General features: G+C 46.8%; 2 protein-coding genes across 5 annotated transcripts in view; one reads left to right on the forward strand and one right to left on the reverse strand.

Annotated features, from left to right (window-relative positions):
• RNFT2 (ring finger protein, transmembrane 2) overlaps nucleotides 1-5749 on the reverse strand; it is a 70450-nt gene extending 64701 nt beyond the window's left edge. The window contains exons 1-3 of the mRNA XM_030292215.1: nucleotides 5665-5749; nucleotides 3854-4028; nucleotides 3264-3322 (exon numbers count right to left, since the gene is read on the reverse strand). Coding sequence (XP_030148075.1) covers nucleotides 3264-3322; nucleotides 3854-3877 — 83 coding nt within the window. The 5' untranslated portion in view covers nucleotides 3878-4028; nucleotides 5665-5749. The remainder of the gene's footprint in view (nucleotides 1-3263; nucleotides 3323-3853; nucleotides 4029-5664) is intronic.
• A 236-nt stretch (nucleotides 5750-5985) lies between these two features.
• SPRING1 (SREBF pathway regulator in golgi 1) overlaps nucleotides 5986-12459 on the forward strand; it is a 32922-nt gene continuing 26448 nt past the window's right edge. For 2 of the 4 annotated variants that reach the window (XM_030336382.1, XM_030336380.1), the window contains exon 1: nucleotides 5986-6188. In XM_030336382.1, coding sequence (XP_030192242.1) covers nucleotides 6075-6188 — 114 coding nt within the window. In that variant the 5' untranslated portion in view covers nucleotides 5986-6074. Of the gene's footprint in view, nucleotides 6253-12459 lie in introns of all 4 variants that reach the window. The other 2 variants (XM_030336383.1, XM_030336381.1) reach the window with 2 other exon arrangements.

A 12459-nucleotide genomic window follows, 5' to 3' on the forward strand; every position in this document is an offset into this window, starting at 1 on the left:
CTGTGTTTTTTTCAAAGTCATCACTGGAGGAGCAGAGAGCCCAGAATAATTACTCCATAAGAATGGAGAGACCCTCGAACTGGGTACACTTTCCATGAACACGAGGACCTGGAGTTCTGGATGTCTTCTGTCTTGGTCCTGTCTTCTTTTCAAACGGGACCATTTGAAATTCAGTCTACACCACAGATATAAGTGGAGCTGATTTGCTATATGTGCATGTGTCGGGGGGAGGAGTGAAGAGCCTCCCTCCCCTTCCCTCCCTTCTCTCACCCTGCAGTAGGGCCCCCAAGGCACCTCCCAGACCCCTATGGTACTTAAAATACACCATGACCTTCCTGTATGTGAGAGCTGAGTCTCATTCATTCTCTGCACCCCACAACCCAGGGCACACAGTAGGCACCTAATAAATGTGTGCAAGCTATCATCCAGGCATATCACACTAGACTCTGTATAATCTACTGTCCACTCAAGAGACCAGGATGCTTTTTAAAAAACACATAGATGATTATTTCCCACTAAAAGAGCTTCCCATTCTAAACTTCCTGCAGGCACAGATAAACAACCTCTACGGATAGGGACTAATGTCATTCCTCTTTTACAGATAAAGAAACAGACTCAGAGCTTCCGAAAAATACAGGTGCCTGAGACCCTGTGTTAACCAACTGAATCAAAACCTTTGGAGGTGGGCCCTGACATCACTAGTTCCTGACAGCCCTCCAGGTGATTCTAATGGTCACTCAGCACTGGGAATAGCACTTTAGACAGGACCCTGCTCCAAGAGGCCAAACATCATGATTGTTTGTTCCTACTGTCTCTCTCCTGCCCAGCACAAATGCACCTGGCACACAGAGCACGCTCAAAAAATACTGTTTGAAGTAATGACCGAATGAACATACTAAAGGCTCTGAGAAGGCCTGCAACTGCATTAAAATTTTTCATTTTGTTGAAACTTCGTGTTTCCCAAACTTATTTGACCATCGGATTCTTTAAACTATTCACATCTTATAGGACACTTGTGAAACCCAGCAGGGGAAATGCTGACCTGGAGAAATCTCAGGGTTCCACAAACTTGACCTGGGGGGAAAGTTATAACCCCACCCCACGGCCCATCCCTGCTGGCTCCAAAACCCAGGAGATGTATGGTCTTACTACCTGGGCTTGGGATAACATTAAAGTAATATTAATAACAACAACAACAACAGACACCATGGCTATGACCCTCAAGGGGCCGTGAGCTTTTTCTGCACTTCAAGAAACTGAGCTCAGAAAGCAGGAGTCCTGGCAGGTGCCCATGCTGACCCACATAGGGGCCAAGCTTTCTCCCCCATCGGGCCATGGAAAGCCTTCCTGGCCCCCTGTGAGCTCACCAGCCTGGAGTTCACTGGGCTCAGGGGGCCTGCAGTACAATCAGGGAAGACCCAACCCACCAAGGAGCTTTTTATAGCTGGCCTCCATTCCCTGGGCCTCTCCCCGGTATCCAGCCGAGATTTCAGCCTAAATGGGAAAGAATATTCCTTGGAGGGCAGAGGCTTCCAACTTAACCACTTAGGGGCCAGAATGTGAGGCGGCCCAAGAGAAGTAGGTCCACCCAGATAGGAGGCTGTCGTAATGCGGTGACTGAAAGCATAGACTATGGCGGGCAATGGACTAGGGCCTGAATCTCAGCCTGCTGCTTCCTGGCTGTGTGACTTCGGGTAATTTACTTCCCCTCTCTGAGCCTCAGTTTCTTATCTGTAAGAACAGTGATAAAAATAGTCCTGACCTCGTCAGGCTAATGTGAGGGTGGCACAGGGTAGGCACACAACACACTGTGGCCGTTGTTTTTCTGCTGTGGTCTCTGCCCCCAAAGACCTCATGGTTCACTTGACAGCAGATGGCAATTGTGTCTTCAGAGGCTAGGGCGGCTCCAAGAGGCACGCTTGTTACGCGCTGGATACCGTGTTCCTGCATTTTCATGCTCATTCACTCATTCAGAAACAACCCTGAGTTTTATTATGCAGACTTTATGGATGGGGAAACCGAGGCTCAGGGGGTGAAGTTGCTTGCCAAAGGCACTGTAGGTGCAAAATGGCTAAGCTGGGGTTTTGGCTAAGGGTCATCTGACTTCAGGTCACAGCTCTTCCTGGCAGAACAGGCAGGCTTGATGCAAAACTCAGTCTTAATGGGACCAGTTAATACTCTTTGGGATTCTGTAGTCAACCTGGGAGTTGTGGGGGACCCAGAATGGGAGGCGAAGGAGGAAAAGCTCAGTTGCCGGCTCCTCGGACGTATGGGCCAGCACAGGGGGAGAGCATCACAATCTAAGAACAGGTCCCCATGGTGTGTACTCTCTTGGATTTCACCAGACGGTAATTCTAGCTCGTGAGGGTTTTAACCGTGTTTTCTTTTTTTTTTTTTTAATTTTTTTTTCAACGTTTATTTATTTTCGGGACAGAGAGAGACAGAGCATGAACGGGGGAGGGGCAGAGAGAGAGGGAGACACAGAATCGGAAACAGGCTCCAGGCTCTGAGCCATCAGCCCAGAGCCCGACGCGGGGCTCGAACTCACGGACCGCGAGATCGTGACCTGGCTGAAGTCGGACGCTTAACCAACTGCGCCACCCAGGCGCCCCTTAACCGTGTTTTCTTAGATTTTCTTGGTCTATGTGGCCTCTGTTAGAGGGCCAAAGTAACAGCCAAAGTTGTTTGTATCCCCAACCGCTTCCTTATGTGCGTCTGGCACACCCAGCCAATATTTCCCCTGCTCTAAATCCCCAGGGTCAGGTACCAGAAAACTAGAGAACACCGCTCTAGCCCAGAGTCTGGTGACATTATTCAAGCTACCCAATCCTAAGCCGTTTCCCCCTGACGCACAATAAAAGCTGTGGCCTCTGTTCACTCTTTGCTTCTTTCTGCCTCCTGACTGGTGCTTCCCCACGTGGCCCTGCCTGCTAAGGCGGGTCCCTCTCTCCCAGGAAATGTAAGCAACAGAAATCTTCTTCCACCTCTAGAAGTTAAAACCTATGGGAACAATCTTTGATGCAGTGAGTCAAGTGAATCACCTGTCACACAGGCTTAGGGAATGACCATCAAAGCAAGAGCAAGCTGTGATGCCTTGAGAAACATATGCCATCACCGGGCAAAGCAGTCTCCCACCGGATCTCCTTTGCTCATCTAACAAATAACCCGAGAGGCAGGTGTCACTCAATCCAGATTTGGAGTTGCCCCTGACGACCCGAGCCCGGAGCCTCCGGCTGGAATGAACCCGGGGGAGGTCTACCTACCTTTCAGGTGGACCGTTATCCGTGTTGCTGCTGTGGCGTCTCTGCATTTTCCTTAAGACCTGAAAGTCAACACATGGAATGAGCTCAACGTTCCCATTGCCAGTCAGATTGCTGAGGCAGGTGTAAACAAATATGACTCCTATCTCACATCCCCAGGCCTCTCTCACATTCTGCAAACCCTGTTTGCATCTGTTATGTCATTCAACCCTCCATTCAACATTCGATCCCAGTGAGGAAAGTGTTATCACCCCATTCTGCAGATGAGGATGTTGAGACCCAGGGGTGGAGGGAGTCTTCACGTGAGAGGAAGCAGTGGACCGTGCGGCAAAGAGGTGTCGGATGACAGGAGGTAGGCAGCAGACTAGCAGTACAAGACATGGCTTCTGGACCGATGCTGCTCCTAACTTGCTGTGTGACCTTGGGCAAATCAGCAACCTCTCTGTGGCCTCAGATTCCCCATCTGAGGATGGGGAATGGGGGGCGGGGGGGTGGGGAGCGGGTGTGGAGTTGCCAAAACCCAAAGCTTCCTTCCAGTCCTCCTGTTTAATAAAGTGGTAATAAGGATGTGAATTCTCCCAGAGACATGTCACCTGGTTCACGGTGAGGAGCCACATGGACTTCAGAACTCCATGTTGATGATGCTTGAGGTGGGCCTTCAGGGCTCCTGATGGGATGTGACCGCTAGAGTCCAGAGAAAGCAAGCCTCTCCCTCCTCTTTCTCTGCAGAGGGATGCACAGGTCACCAGAGCTCATCAGGTTCCAAACCTTGAACGGAACAGAACACTTCAGGGAACAGTCCATGCAATGGCTCGCACCTGACAATGTCTTAGGGCATCACGGTAGCTCTAAGCGTATCTCTGGTTAGCCTCTCACTGATCCCTCTTTAGGACTCCTGGGAATGTTATCTCAATGTATTTTGCTCTATTGTCAGACTAGGAGTCCTGATTGGGGAACACAGAAAATATGTTTTAGGCCCTCCAATGGCATCACGCGGCAACCCAAATAAAATCCAAACTCTTTATGGCCTACAAGTTCGGCCTGATGCAGCCTCACCTGTTTCCAATCTCATTTCCCTCCACTCTTCCTTTAACCGCTTTCCTCCAGCCATACTGGCCTTTTTGTTTCTCATACTTGCTGGCTTGTCCCTGCCTCAGGGCCTCTGTTCTTGCTGTTCTCTCTTCCTCCAATGCTTTTCCTTCTGTCTAGTTCCTCAGGTCAAATGTCACATTCTCCCAGAGGCCTTCTCCTCTCACCCTCCTGACCCACCATGTGCCCTGTCTCATCTTCTTCATAGAACTTACCATTTACTTACATATCTGCCTATTTATCATCTGTCCTCCATTAGAATGTAAATTCCACAAAAGCAGGCACCCTATGTCTGGTTCACGCCTGTACCTCAGCATCCGGAACACTGCCTAGCACAGAGTTGCACTCAACAAATATTCGAATATTTATTCAACATTTATCTATGGGTCTCAGTTACTTTTTTTGTACACCCCCTTTTCCCTCCCTAGAGAAATAAAAGCCATAGACTTTCCATGAATAGGTTTAGTCTCGATAAAAGTATGTATATATATACATATATATATATACATATATATATATTTTTTTTTTTCAGGATCAAAGATGGTAGGTTGAGTACATCATAATTGGTTTTGCATGATTTCCTAATCATGACCACCTTCTTCAGGGGGCAGCATTGGTGTTACTAGGGCAGCTGATTAGGGAGACAATTCAGTGGCTAAGCCTCTCTTTTGAAAACTCAGCTAAGAAGTGGGTCAGTATCACCATCTGCACATATGAAGGAATGTTCATTGTGTAAATATTTTTCAAGAACTTGCAATGTCACCTTAACGCCCCCTCCCAAAGACGCCCCCCCCCCATCACTTGCAAATCCTTGGGGGAAAAAATACAGCTCCCAAAGTTTCCATCCACGAATTTGACACAGCTTCCAAAATCACATGTGCAAGAGTCTACTTTGAGATGCTCGCTCAATTTTGAGGGGCTTCAGGTTCTCTGTTGGAAGCAGGCCACACGTAATTATTCCTATACCGAATTCCAGAACAAAATTCTGCACGTGGGATGCATCTGAATGATTGAATGAAACGTCTCTTAACCTTCTGTTCCATTCATTGTTCTACATCCCCATGAAGAATTGCCCTGAGATTTTTCAATATATGCTTCGTTTTCAGTTGCGCCCCCGGGGCCGTTACATGCACCGAAATGCACGCGAGAGCATCTCCTGCGTTACATGCACTGGAAAGAGGCAGGTGCACTTTGGGAAAAAAGCCGCTAGCGTCTCTCATTTCTGCAACCAACGTTCAGCACAAAACGCCCTAGGACTGCAAGGGCAGGAGGCTATGCGAACCATCCCCGGAGAAAAAAACCGCGTTCTTTTTACCTGCCCAGACAATTCGGCAATCACAGCGGCATCATTCACGTCCTCCCAAGCCAATCACGCGCGCGGCCCGGGTAGCACGTGACTTCCGAGTGCTTCCGGCCCCTTGTAGGGTTCTCTGTCAGGTAGCCTTAGCCAGGCGCTAAGACCGCGGCGCGGCGCGGCTTCTCTTGCTGTGCGCACGCGGTTGCCCGCCCCCTTTTCGGGATTCAGCCAATAGGAGCCCGTCGCTCCTCAGGGACCAATAGCGAGGAGCCGAGCGAGGCTGCCTGGCCCCTCCGAGCGGAGCGGAGGCGGGGCGTGGGGAGGGGTCACGTGGGGCGACGCGGGGTGGCTGCCGGGAGCTGGCTGCACCGAACGCCGAGGGGCCGGCGTCTGCCGCGGTTAATGTGTCCGCCGGCCGTATAGGGGCCATGCCGCCCGGGCCCCGGGCCTTCCCCGCTGTGCGCCCCGGCCGCCGCGCCCCGCGTCCGCGCCGGCATGGTGAACCTGGCGGCTATGGTGTGGCGCCGGCTCCTCCGGAAGAGGTGGGTGCTCGCCCTGGTCTTCGGGCTCTCGCTCGTCTACTTCCTCAGCAGCACCTTCAAGCAGGTCAGTGGCTGCCCGCCGCCCTCCCACCTTTGCTCTCCCGGCCGCCTGGTTTCCCCCGGCTTGGGGGGAACCCCCTGTGCAGCCGCGCTGCCAGTGTGTCCGAGAGTCCGGTGCGCTGGGACTGAGGATGGACGAAGGGACCTGCCCATTTCGTTGGTGCCCGGGAGAGAAGGAGCTGCTAGGCTAGGGGTACAGGTGGGACTCGAACCCAGGTGTGTCGGCCCTTAGCTGTGGTTATTACCCTTACTGCCATCAGCGTGCCTTCTACCTGCGGGGTCCAGGGCTTAGAGGGGGCGTGCATTTCTTGTTTCATTCTCCTGGCAGACCTGGGGGATGGGTGTCTCCAGATTGCAGCGGGGGAAACTGAGGCTCAGAGAGGCAGGGATGGTAAGAAGCCGAATTGCGAGACCAGAGCTTGCGTGCCTCGCCTGCATTTACTTTGAGGGCTCAGCAGTTCATCCGGGAGACCCAGCAGGACCCACGAGGTAACCTTCTGTGCATAACTTGGTTGGATGGAATTTTCTTTTTACCTCCCCATCCCGTTAGTTTTTCTTCCCATGTGAGAATTTCTGGGAGAAAAGGCAGGATGCTTTGGTGAGAAATGCGGCCAAAGCAATTGAAAGTTTGTTCGGACGTCCGGTTTGAGCGTTTGGGTTTTTTAGAAGGGGTGCGCATACCTCACAGCGTAATCAGGGACGATCCGGTTTATGCTGTTGCTCTGATGTAGTTATTAATAAAAGCTCCTTTTTTGACTCCCAAGGGTCATGTTCGTAAATAAAATATATTAACGAATAGCAAATAAATGAACTGTGTGGTCACCCTAGTTAAATGGGATTGGTGGGAGAGCTAAGTGAAGATTAGAGAACGGTACCCCACCTCTTACCATAGGCAAACAGAGAGGCTGAGAGTTGTGAGCCTCTTATATTGACTGGGATGTGTTGGTGACATGCATGAACTAAGTGCTTCAGGGACTTGTGTTTTCTGCAGCCTCACAGATATTTTCTTGTGGTCACATGTTGTTCTTTCTCTGTCTGGTGGACCACTGAGTGTTATAGTAATCTTGGACTCAGATCTCTGCCTTTCTCTCTGACCCAGTGCTTAAATACCAGTTGTATGCTCTTGATATCCCAATTTATAACTTTAGCCTAGACCTATACAGAAACCCTCAGTTCTTCTATGCACCTGCCTACTTGACATCTTCTTGAATATGTCGTAGGCTTCTCATCCTTGGCCAGAACAGAACTTTTGATTCTCCACCACCGACACTTCCTCTCCAGTCTTCCCAGGCTCAATTAGTGGCATTACTCTTCACCAGGTAGTCAAGCCACAAATACTTCCTTTTTTTCCTCACTCCCCACATCTAAAATACTGCGTCTACCTCCACAGTGTATCCTGATTCTGTTCCTTTCTCATGATTGTCACTGCTGTCACCCTAGGTGGGACTACCTTCGTCTCTTATCTGGACTTCTGCAGTAGCTCACCAGCAGGTATCTGCTTCCTTTCTTGTCTGGCAGTCTGTTTCTCTACCCAGCAGTGACAGGCTTGATAATCTGGGGGGGGGGGGGGGGAAATCACAGCACTCCCCTGGGTATAATCCTCCTTTGAATTTCTGTTGCACTCAGATAAAACTCTAGACTCCATTCCAGGGTCACTGCATGGTGAGTTGTGTTTTTGTTTTTGTTTTTTTGTCACTTAAGCACTTCAGGCCAGACTGTTGCTGTCTCAGGCCACACCAGGTGACACAATTTAAATTAAGGTTCCTTGCCCATAGATTTTGCTTTATTTTCTTTGTAGTAGGAATCACTAACTGGACATTTCTTGTTCATTTACTTATCTGTCTTCCCTCTCTCTTCCTTCTAGAAGGTAATTTTCTTGAGAACAGGGACCTTGTCTGTGTTGCTCATAGAATCTCACCCCTGAGAATATTGCCAGGCACTTAACGGCCACTCAGATATGGGTTGAACAAATGAGTGAGTCGTGCGTCTTTTTAATTGGGATGACTTTTCCTTCCTTCTCGAACTAATTTTTCATGTCTTGACTCAGATGCCGTCTGCTCTGCGATCTTCCCTACAACCCCCCTGCAGCCTATCGAACACGAAGAAACACTTTCACGGTCGCCTCTCTCTATCCCTGCCCATCAACTCCTGGCAACCACTAGTCAGCTTTCTATCTCTACAGATTTGCTGTTCTGGACGTGTCATGTAGATGGAATCATACAACGTGTATTCTTCTATGTCTGGCTTCTTTCAGTTCGAAGCCAGTGACTTTAAGGTTTATCCATGTTGTAGGATACATTAGTACTTCATTTTTATGTGTGAATAATATTCTGTTCCAAATACAACAGAACATTATTCACAGTTTAGATATCCATCTTATTTGGAAATATGTTTTCAGTTCTCTTAGGTGTGGTCCCCGGAGTGGACTTGATGGGCCACACGGTAACTCCATCCTTAACTTTTTGAGGAACTGCCAGACTGTTTTCCAAAGTGGCTGCATCATTTGCAATGACCTTTTAAGAAACCACACTTGTCCCCCCCCCCCCAAAAAAAGAAACTACACCTGTCAAGTTTTGACGTAGTACTAAAGAAGATTATCTGTAATTATTTGACAACACCATTAAACTATCCCTCCCATTTCCAAAGACACATCTGCGGGAGGTAGATTTTCTTCATATGCTTCAACCCAAACAACATATTGCAACAGATTGACTGCAGAGGGTGATGTGAGAACCCAGGTGTCTTCCATTCTGCCAGACGTTAAAAGGGTTTGCAGAAACGTAAAAGCATCTTCTCACCAAATTTCTTTTTTGTTTTGAAGATTTTTTTCATAGACCAAAAACAAACAAACAAAAACCTGTTGACATGTAATAGGTTCATTGTTATTTTTAAACGAATAGATAATTTAAAGTAATTTAAGAATTTGTTTTTAATTTCCGATATGATAAATATCAATAGCCATGATCCTCATGAACCACCATATCGAGATTCTCCGTGTAAAGAATATAAAGGGTTCTCGGGACCTACCTCGGAGCCCACCTATATGCACTTGAGTTTGCTTCTCTTGCTCTCTGCTCCCTGCAGTTCTGGTCGCTGGCACTCCTGTGCGACACGAGGTGAATGTGCTTCGTTTTGCCTGGCCTCAGGTTCATCACTTGTGGAACGGAGATGCGGTATAGAATATATGGGGCGGGGGCGTGTGTGTTGGGACTGAATTGAGAAGAGGCCACGAAAAATTGTAAAGCTCAGTGTGGTCCCAAGCTCTGCCTCGAGTGAGATCCTGAACTCGTGGAGCAAATGCAGCTGCTGTTTTGCCTAGAGAATAGCTGATTATCCTCTATTGCTTTGAATTCCTCTTTTCTGTGGTTTTCACGTTAATTAATGCTTTGGGGGATAGTTTAAATTGTAGCGATAGAGATGGGAGCTCAGGAGAAATTAGTGACAATGGTGGGAATGCCATTGGGGGAGAGGATTGGGTGCCGAGTGACTTGGGTGTGTTTAACAAATGTTCAGTGAACCCCAGCTGTGCTCTAGGTGCTGTCTGCTAGGTGATGAAGATGGAGGGCGGGGTGGTAAGGCACAAAGCAGACAAGGTCTTATTCTCCGAGAGCCTGTATTCTGCCAGGGAATAAGGGAGCAGAAATGGCAAATGACCAGAAATGTTGCAGGCTTATGATAGGAAGAGAAAAAAGACAAGATGTTGTGGTAGAGCAACAAGGCGGGCCTAACCCTGTGGGGCATTTGAGCTGAGATGGAAGGATCCTTAGAGGTCCTCTTATGTAAATAAATGTTCTCCTAATGTTCCAGTAGAGCAGTTCCTGAAAGTCCCGGGCTGTGTGCATAACTCTTTGAAAATATGTTAACATCTTTAGCTTTAACGTAATTAAGTATGTAAGTTGCGGTAGACTAAGAGTGTAAGTTCGATACTTCTGAAGTGTCATACATCCTAAGAGCTGCTAATCTGTTTTTGTTTTGTTGTTCACTGATTATCAAGATATAAATATTTTCCAGAAAGTTTGTCAAGTATTGCCCAGGGTAGAGGAGGAAAACAGTGACCTGTAATTTCATCAACCATGGGACATTTATCTCATTTGACCATTAAGATAACCTCTGAAAAATAGGACAGTTATTGAAGTACTCCTTTTCAAGTCAGGCTAAGTAACATATGTTAGTAATAAAAGCATTACAGTAACTCCTTATAATTTATGAAGAAAGTTCAGATGTTATTTTGTTTTGCTCTTTTTTGTTCCTGCTCTTTTCTTTGCACCCTAGCGTACCCTTGTGTGGACATCCATTGTGGTTAATTGCACTGATTTCTGTGCATGCTTCTTTATCGACTGCTCTGGGGACTCCTTGAGAGTAGAGAGCCTGACTGCCTTTGTCTGTATATCCTTAATGCATTGTAAGGACTTGTTACCTTTGCGGGGGGAACACACACACACACACACACACACACACACACACACACACACAGGTGCATGCACGTGTGTGTATATATACAGGCCCTGGAATTGAGACAACCTAGTAGGGTAGATCAGTTTGGTAGGGGCTTAAAACCATGGAAGGGATCCCTTCAGCCCCCCCCCCCCCCCCCCCAAGCTTGCTGAGACTGGACCCTCAGAAAAATGAATGTGTTAATTCATTACATAAGTCACCATGTGTTACACTATCTCTTGTACAGCCTTTTTTTTTTTTTTTTTTTTTTGATCGTACAACTCTTACCCAGTCTTTTTGGCAAGGTCTTAAATATTCATGTTTGAAAAAAAGTTCAAGTGCTGGAAGAATTGCCTTCCTGTTTACCAGGAGTGTAGTTATGTGGAAGAGGTCCTTCTGGGATGCACTTGGCTGTGAACACTTGTTTTCTTTCGGGAAGACTAACAGGATAGTTAGAGAGTAATGTTAGGAGTACTTTTAATCTTGTGAGATCCAGTGTACTTTGACCAGCTGCTTACTAGTCTAAATGGCTATTAATTTATCTAGGGCAGCATTCGAAGCTCAGTTTCGATTGGACATAGCTTGACTATGCAGTTAACTGATAGGGTCCCAGCAGAGCAGAGGAATATAAATGTCCAGGTAGTTAAACTGTATGTAGCTAAGTAATTTGCCCCATATTCCCAAGGCTTCTGCACTTAGCCCCTCTTCTTGCACCAACCAAGGAGTATAGATGTTGTTTATATATAACCCATCCTGTTCCTGCCAGTGCCAGTTTTTGCCTATAAATGAAACAAAAGGGAGAGGCAGAATAGAAATTAAAGCCACTAAGTGTGACTGTTGTACACTTAATAAATTAAAGAACAAAATCCAGTACTGGTGCAGTGGTGGTAAAACTGCAAACACTGTTATGTAAATGCTGGTGATGTTACAAATGGTATATATAACTTTGGGGAAGTTATTTGGCGCATATAGCATTAACTGGTTTTGATAATCATTACTACAAGTTATTGAAGAGAATAAACAAACTTTATTGCAATGCTAACTCTGATAACAAAGGTGTTATTCTGTAGAAGATGTGTTTACTGAATTATGGCATGGGAACATGATAGGTTATTATATAGCCTTGAAGATGTTCTTGTCAAGATAATGTAGGTACTTGGATGGCTTACCATCCAGTTAGTGTCAAGAAGAGTTGAGTGCAGAGCTTCCTACTTTGTAGTATAAACGCCAGGGTCACAGGCTAGAAGTCAATGTGTACATATTGATACAGCTTTGTTTAAGCAGTGGGATTGTGGGCAGTTTTTGTCTTTAATGTTGGTAATCACGCTTTTTTAAAGTAAAATTTTTATTTTGGAGCAATTACAGATATAGAGAAAAGTTTCAAGGATAAGACAGAGTTCGTGTAGATCCCTCAGTGTCTTCTCATATTAATGGTAATTATGCTTCTATCATTTTATTTTAAAGTGAAGATATCCCAAAGATGACCAAAGGTGTTAACAATCACCTCTGTCCCTTCCACGTCTGTAGCATATCTTTCCATACTGTTATCTCAGCTCTTACAAACTTGTATGTGTATGTTGTTATAATTGTTATAGTGTGTGATAATATGCATGTTCTTTTGTAACTTGCTGGTATCACTTAATAATATATTGTGGGCATCCAGTGGTCTACACACAGTGGTCTCTGTATTAAAATCAGCTGGGTGGTTTAACAATACTGATTCCTAGGTCCCGTTCACAGAGATTTTTACTCAGTCTGAAGTTGGGCTCAGGAATCA

This window comes from Lynx canadensis, chromosome D3 (assembly GCF_007474595.2).
Source record: "Lynx canadensis isolate LIC74 chromosome D3, mLynCan4.pri.v2, whole genome shotgun sequence".
Taxonomy (NCBI): Eukaryota; Metazoa; Chordata; class Mammalia; order Carnivora; family Felidae; genus Lynx; species Lynx canadensis.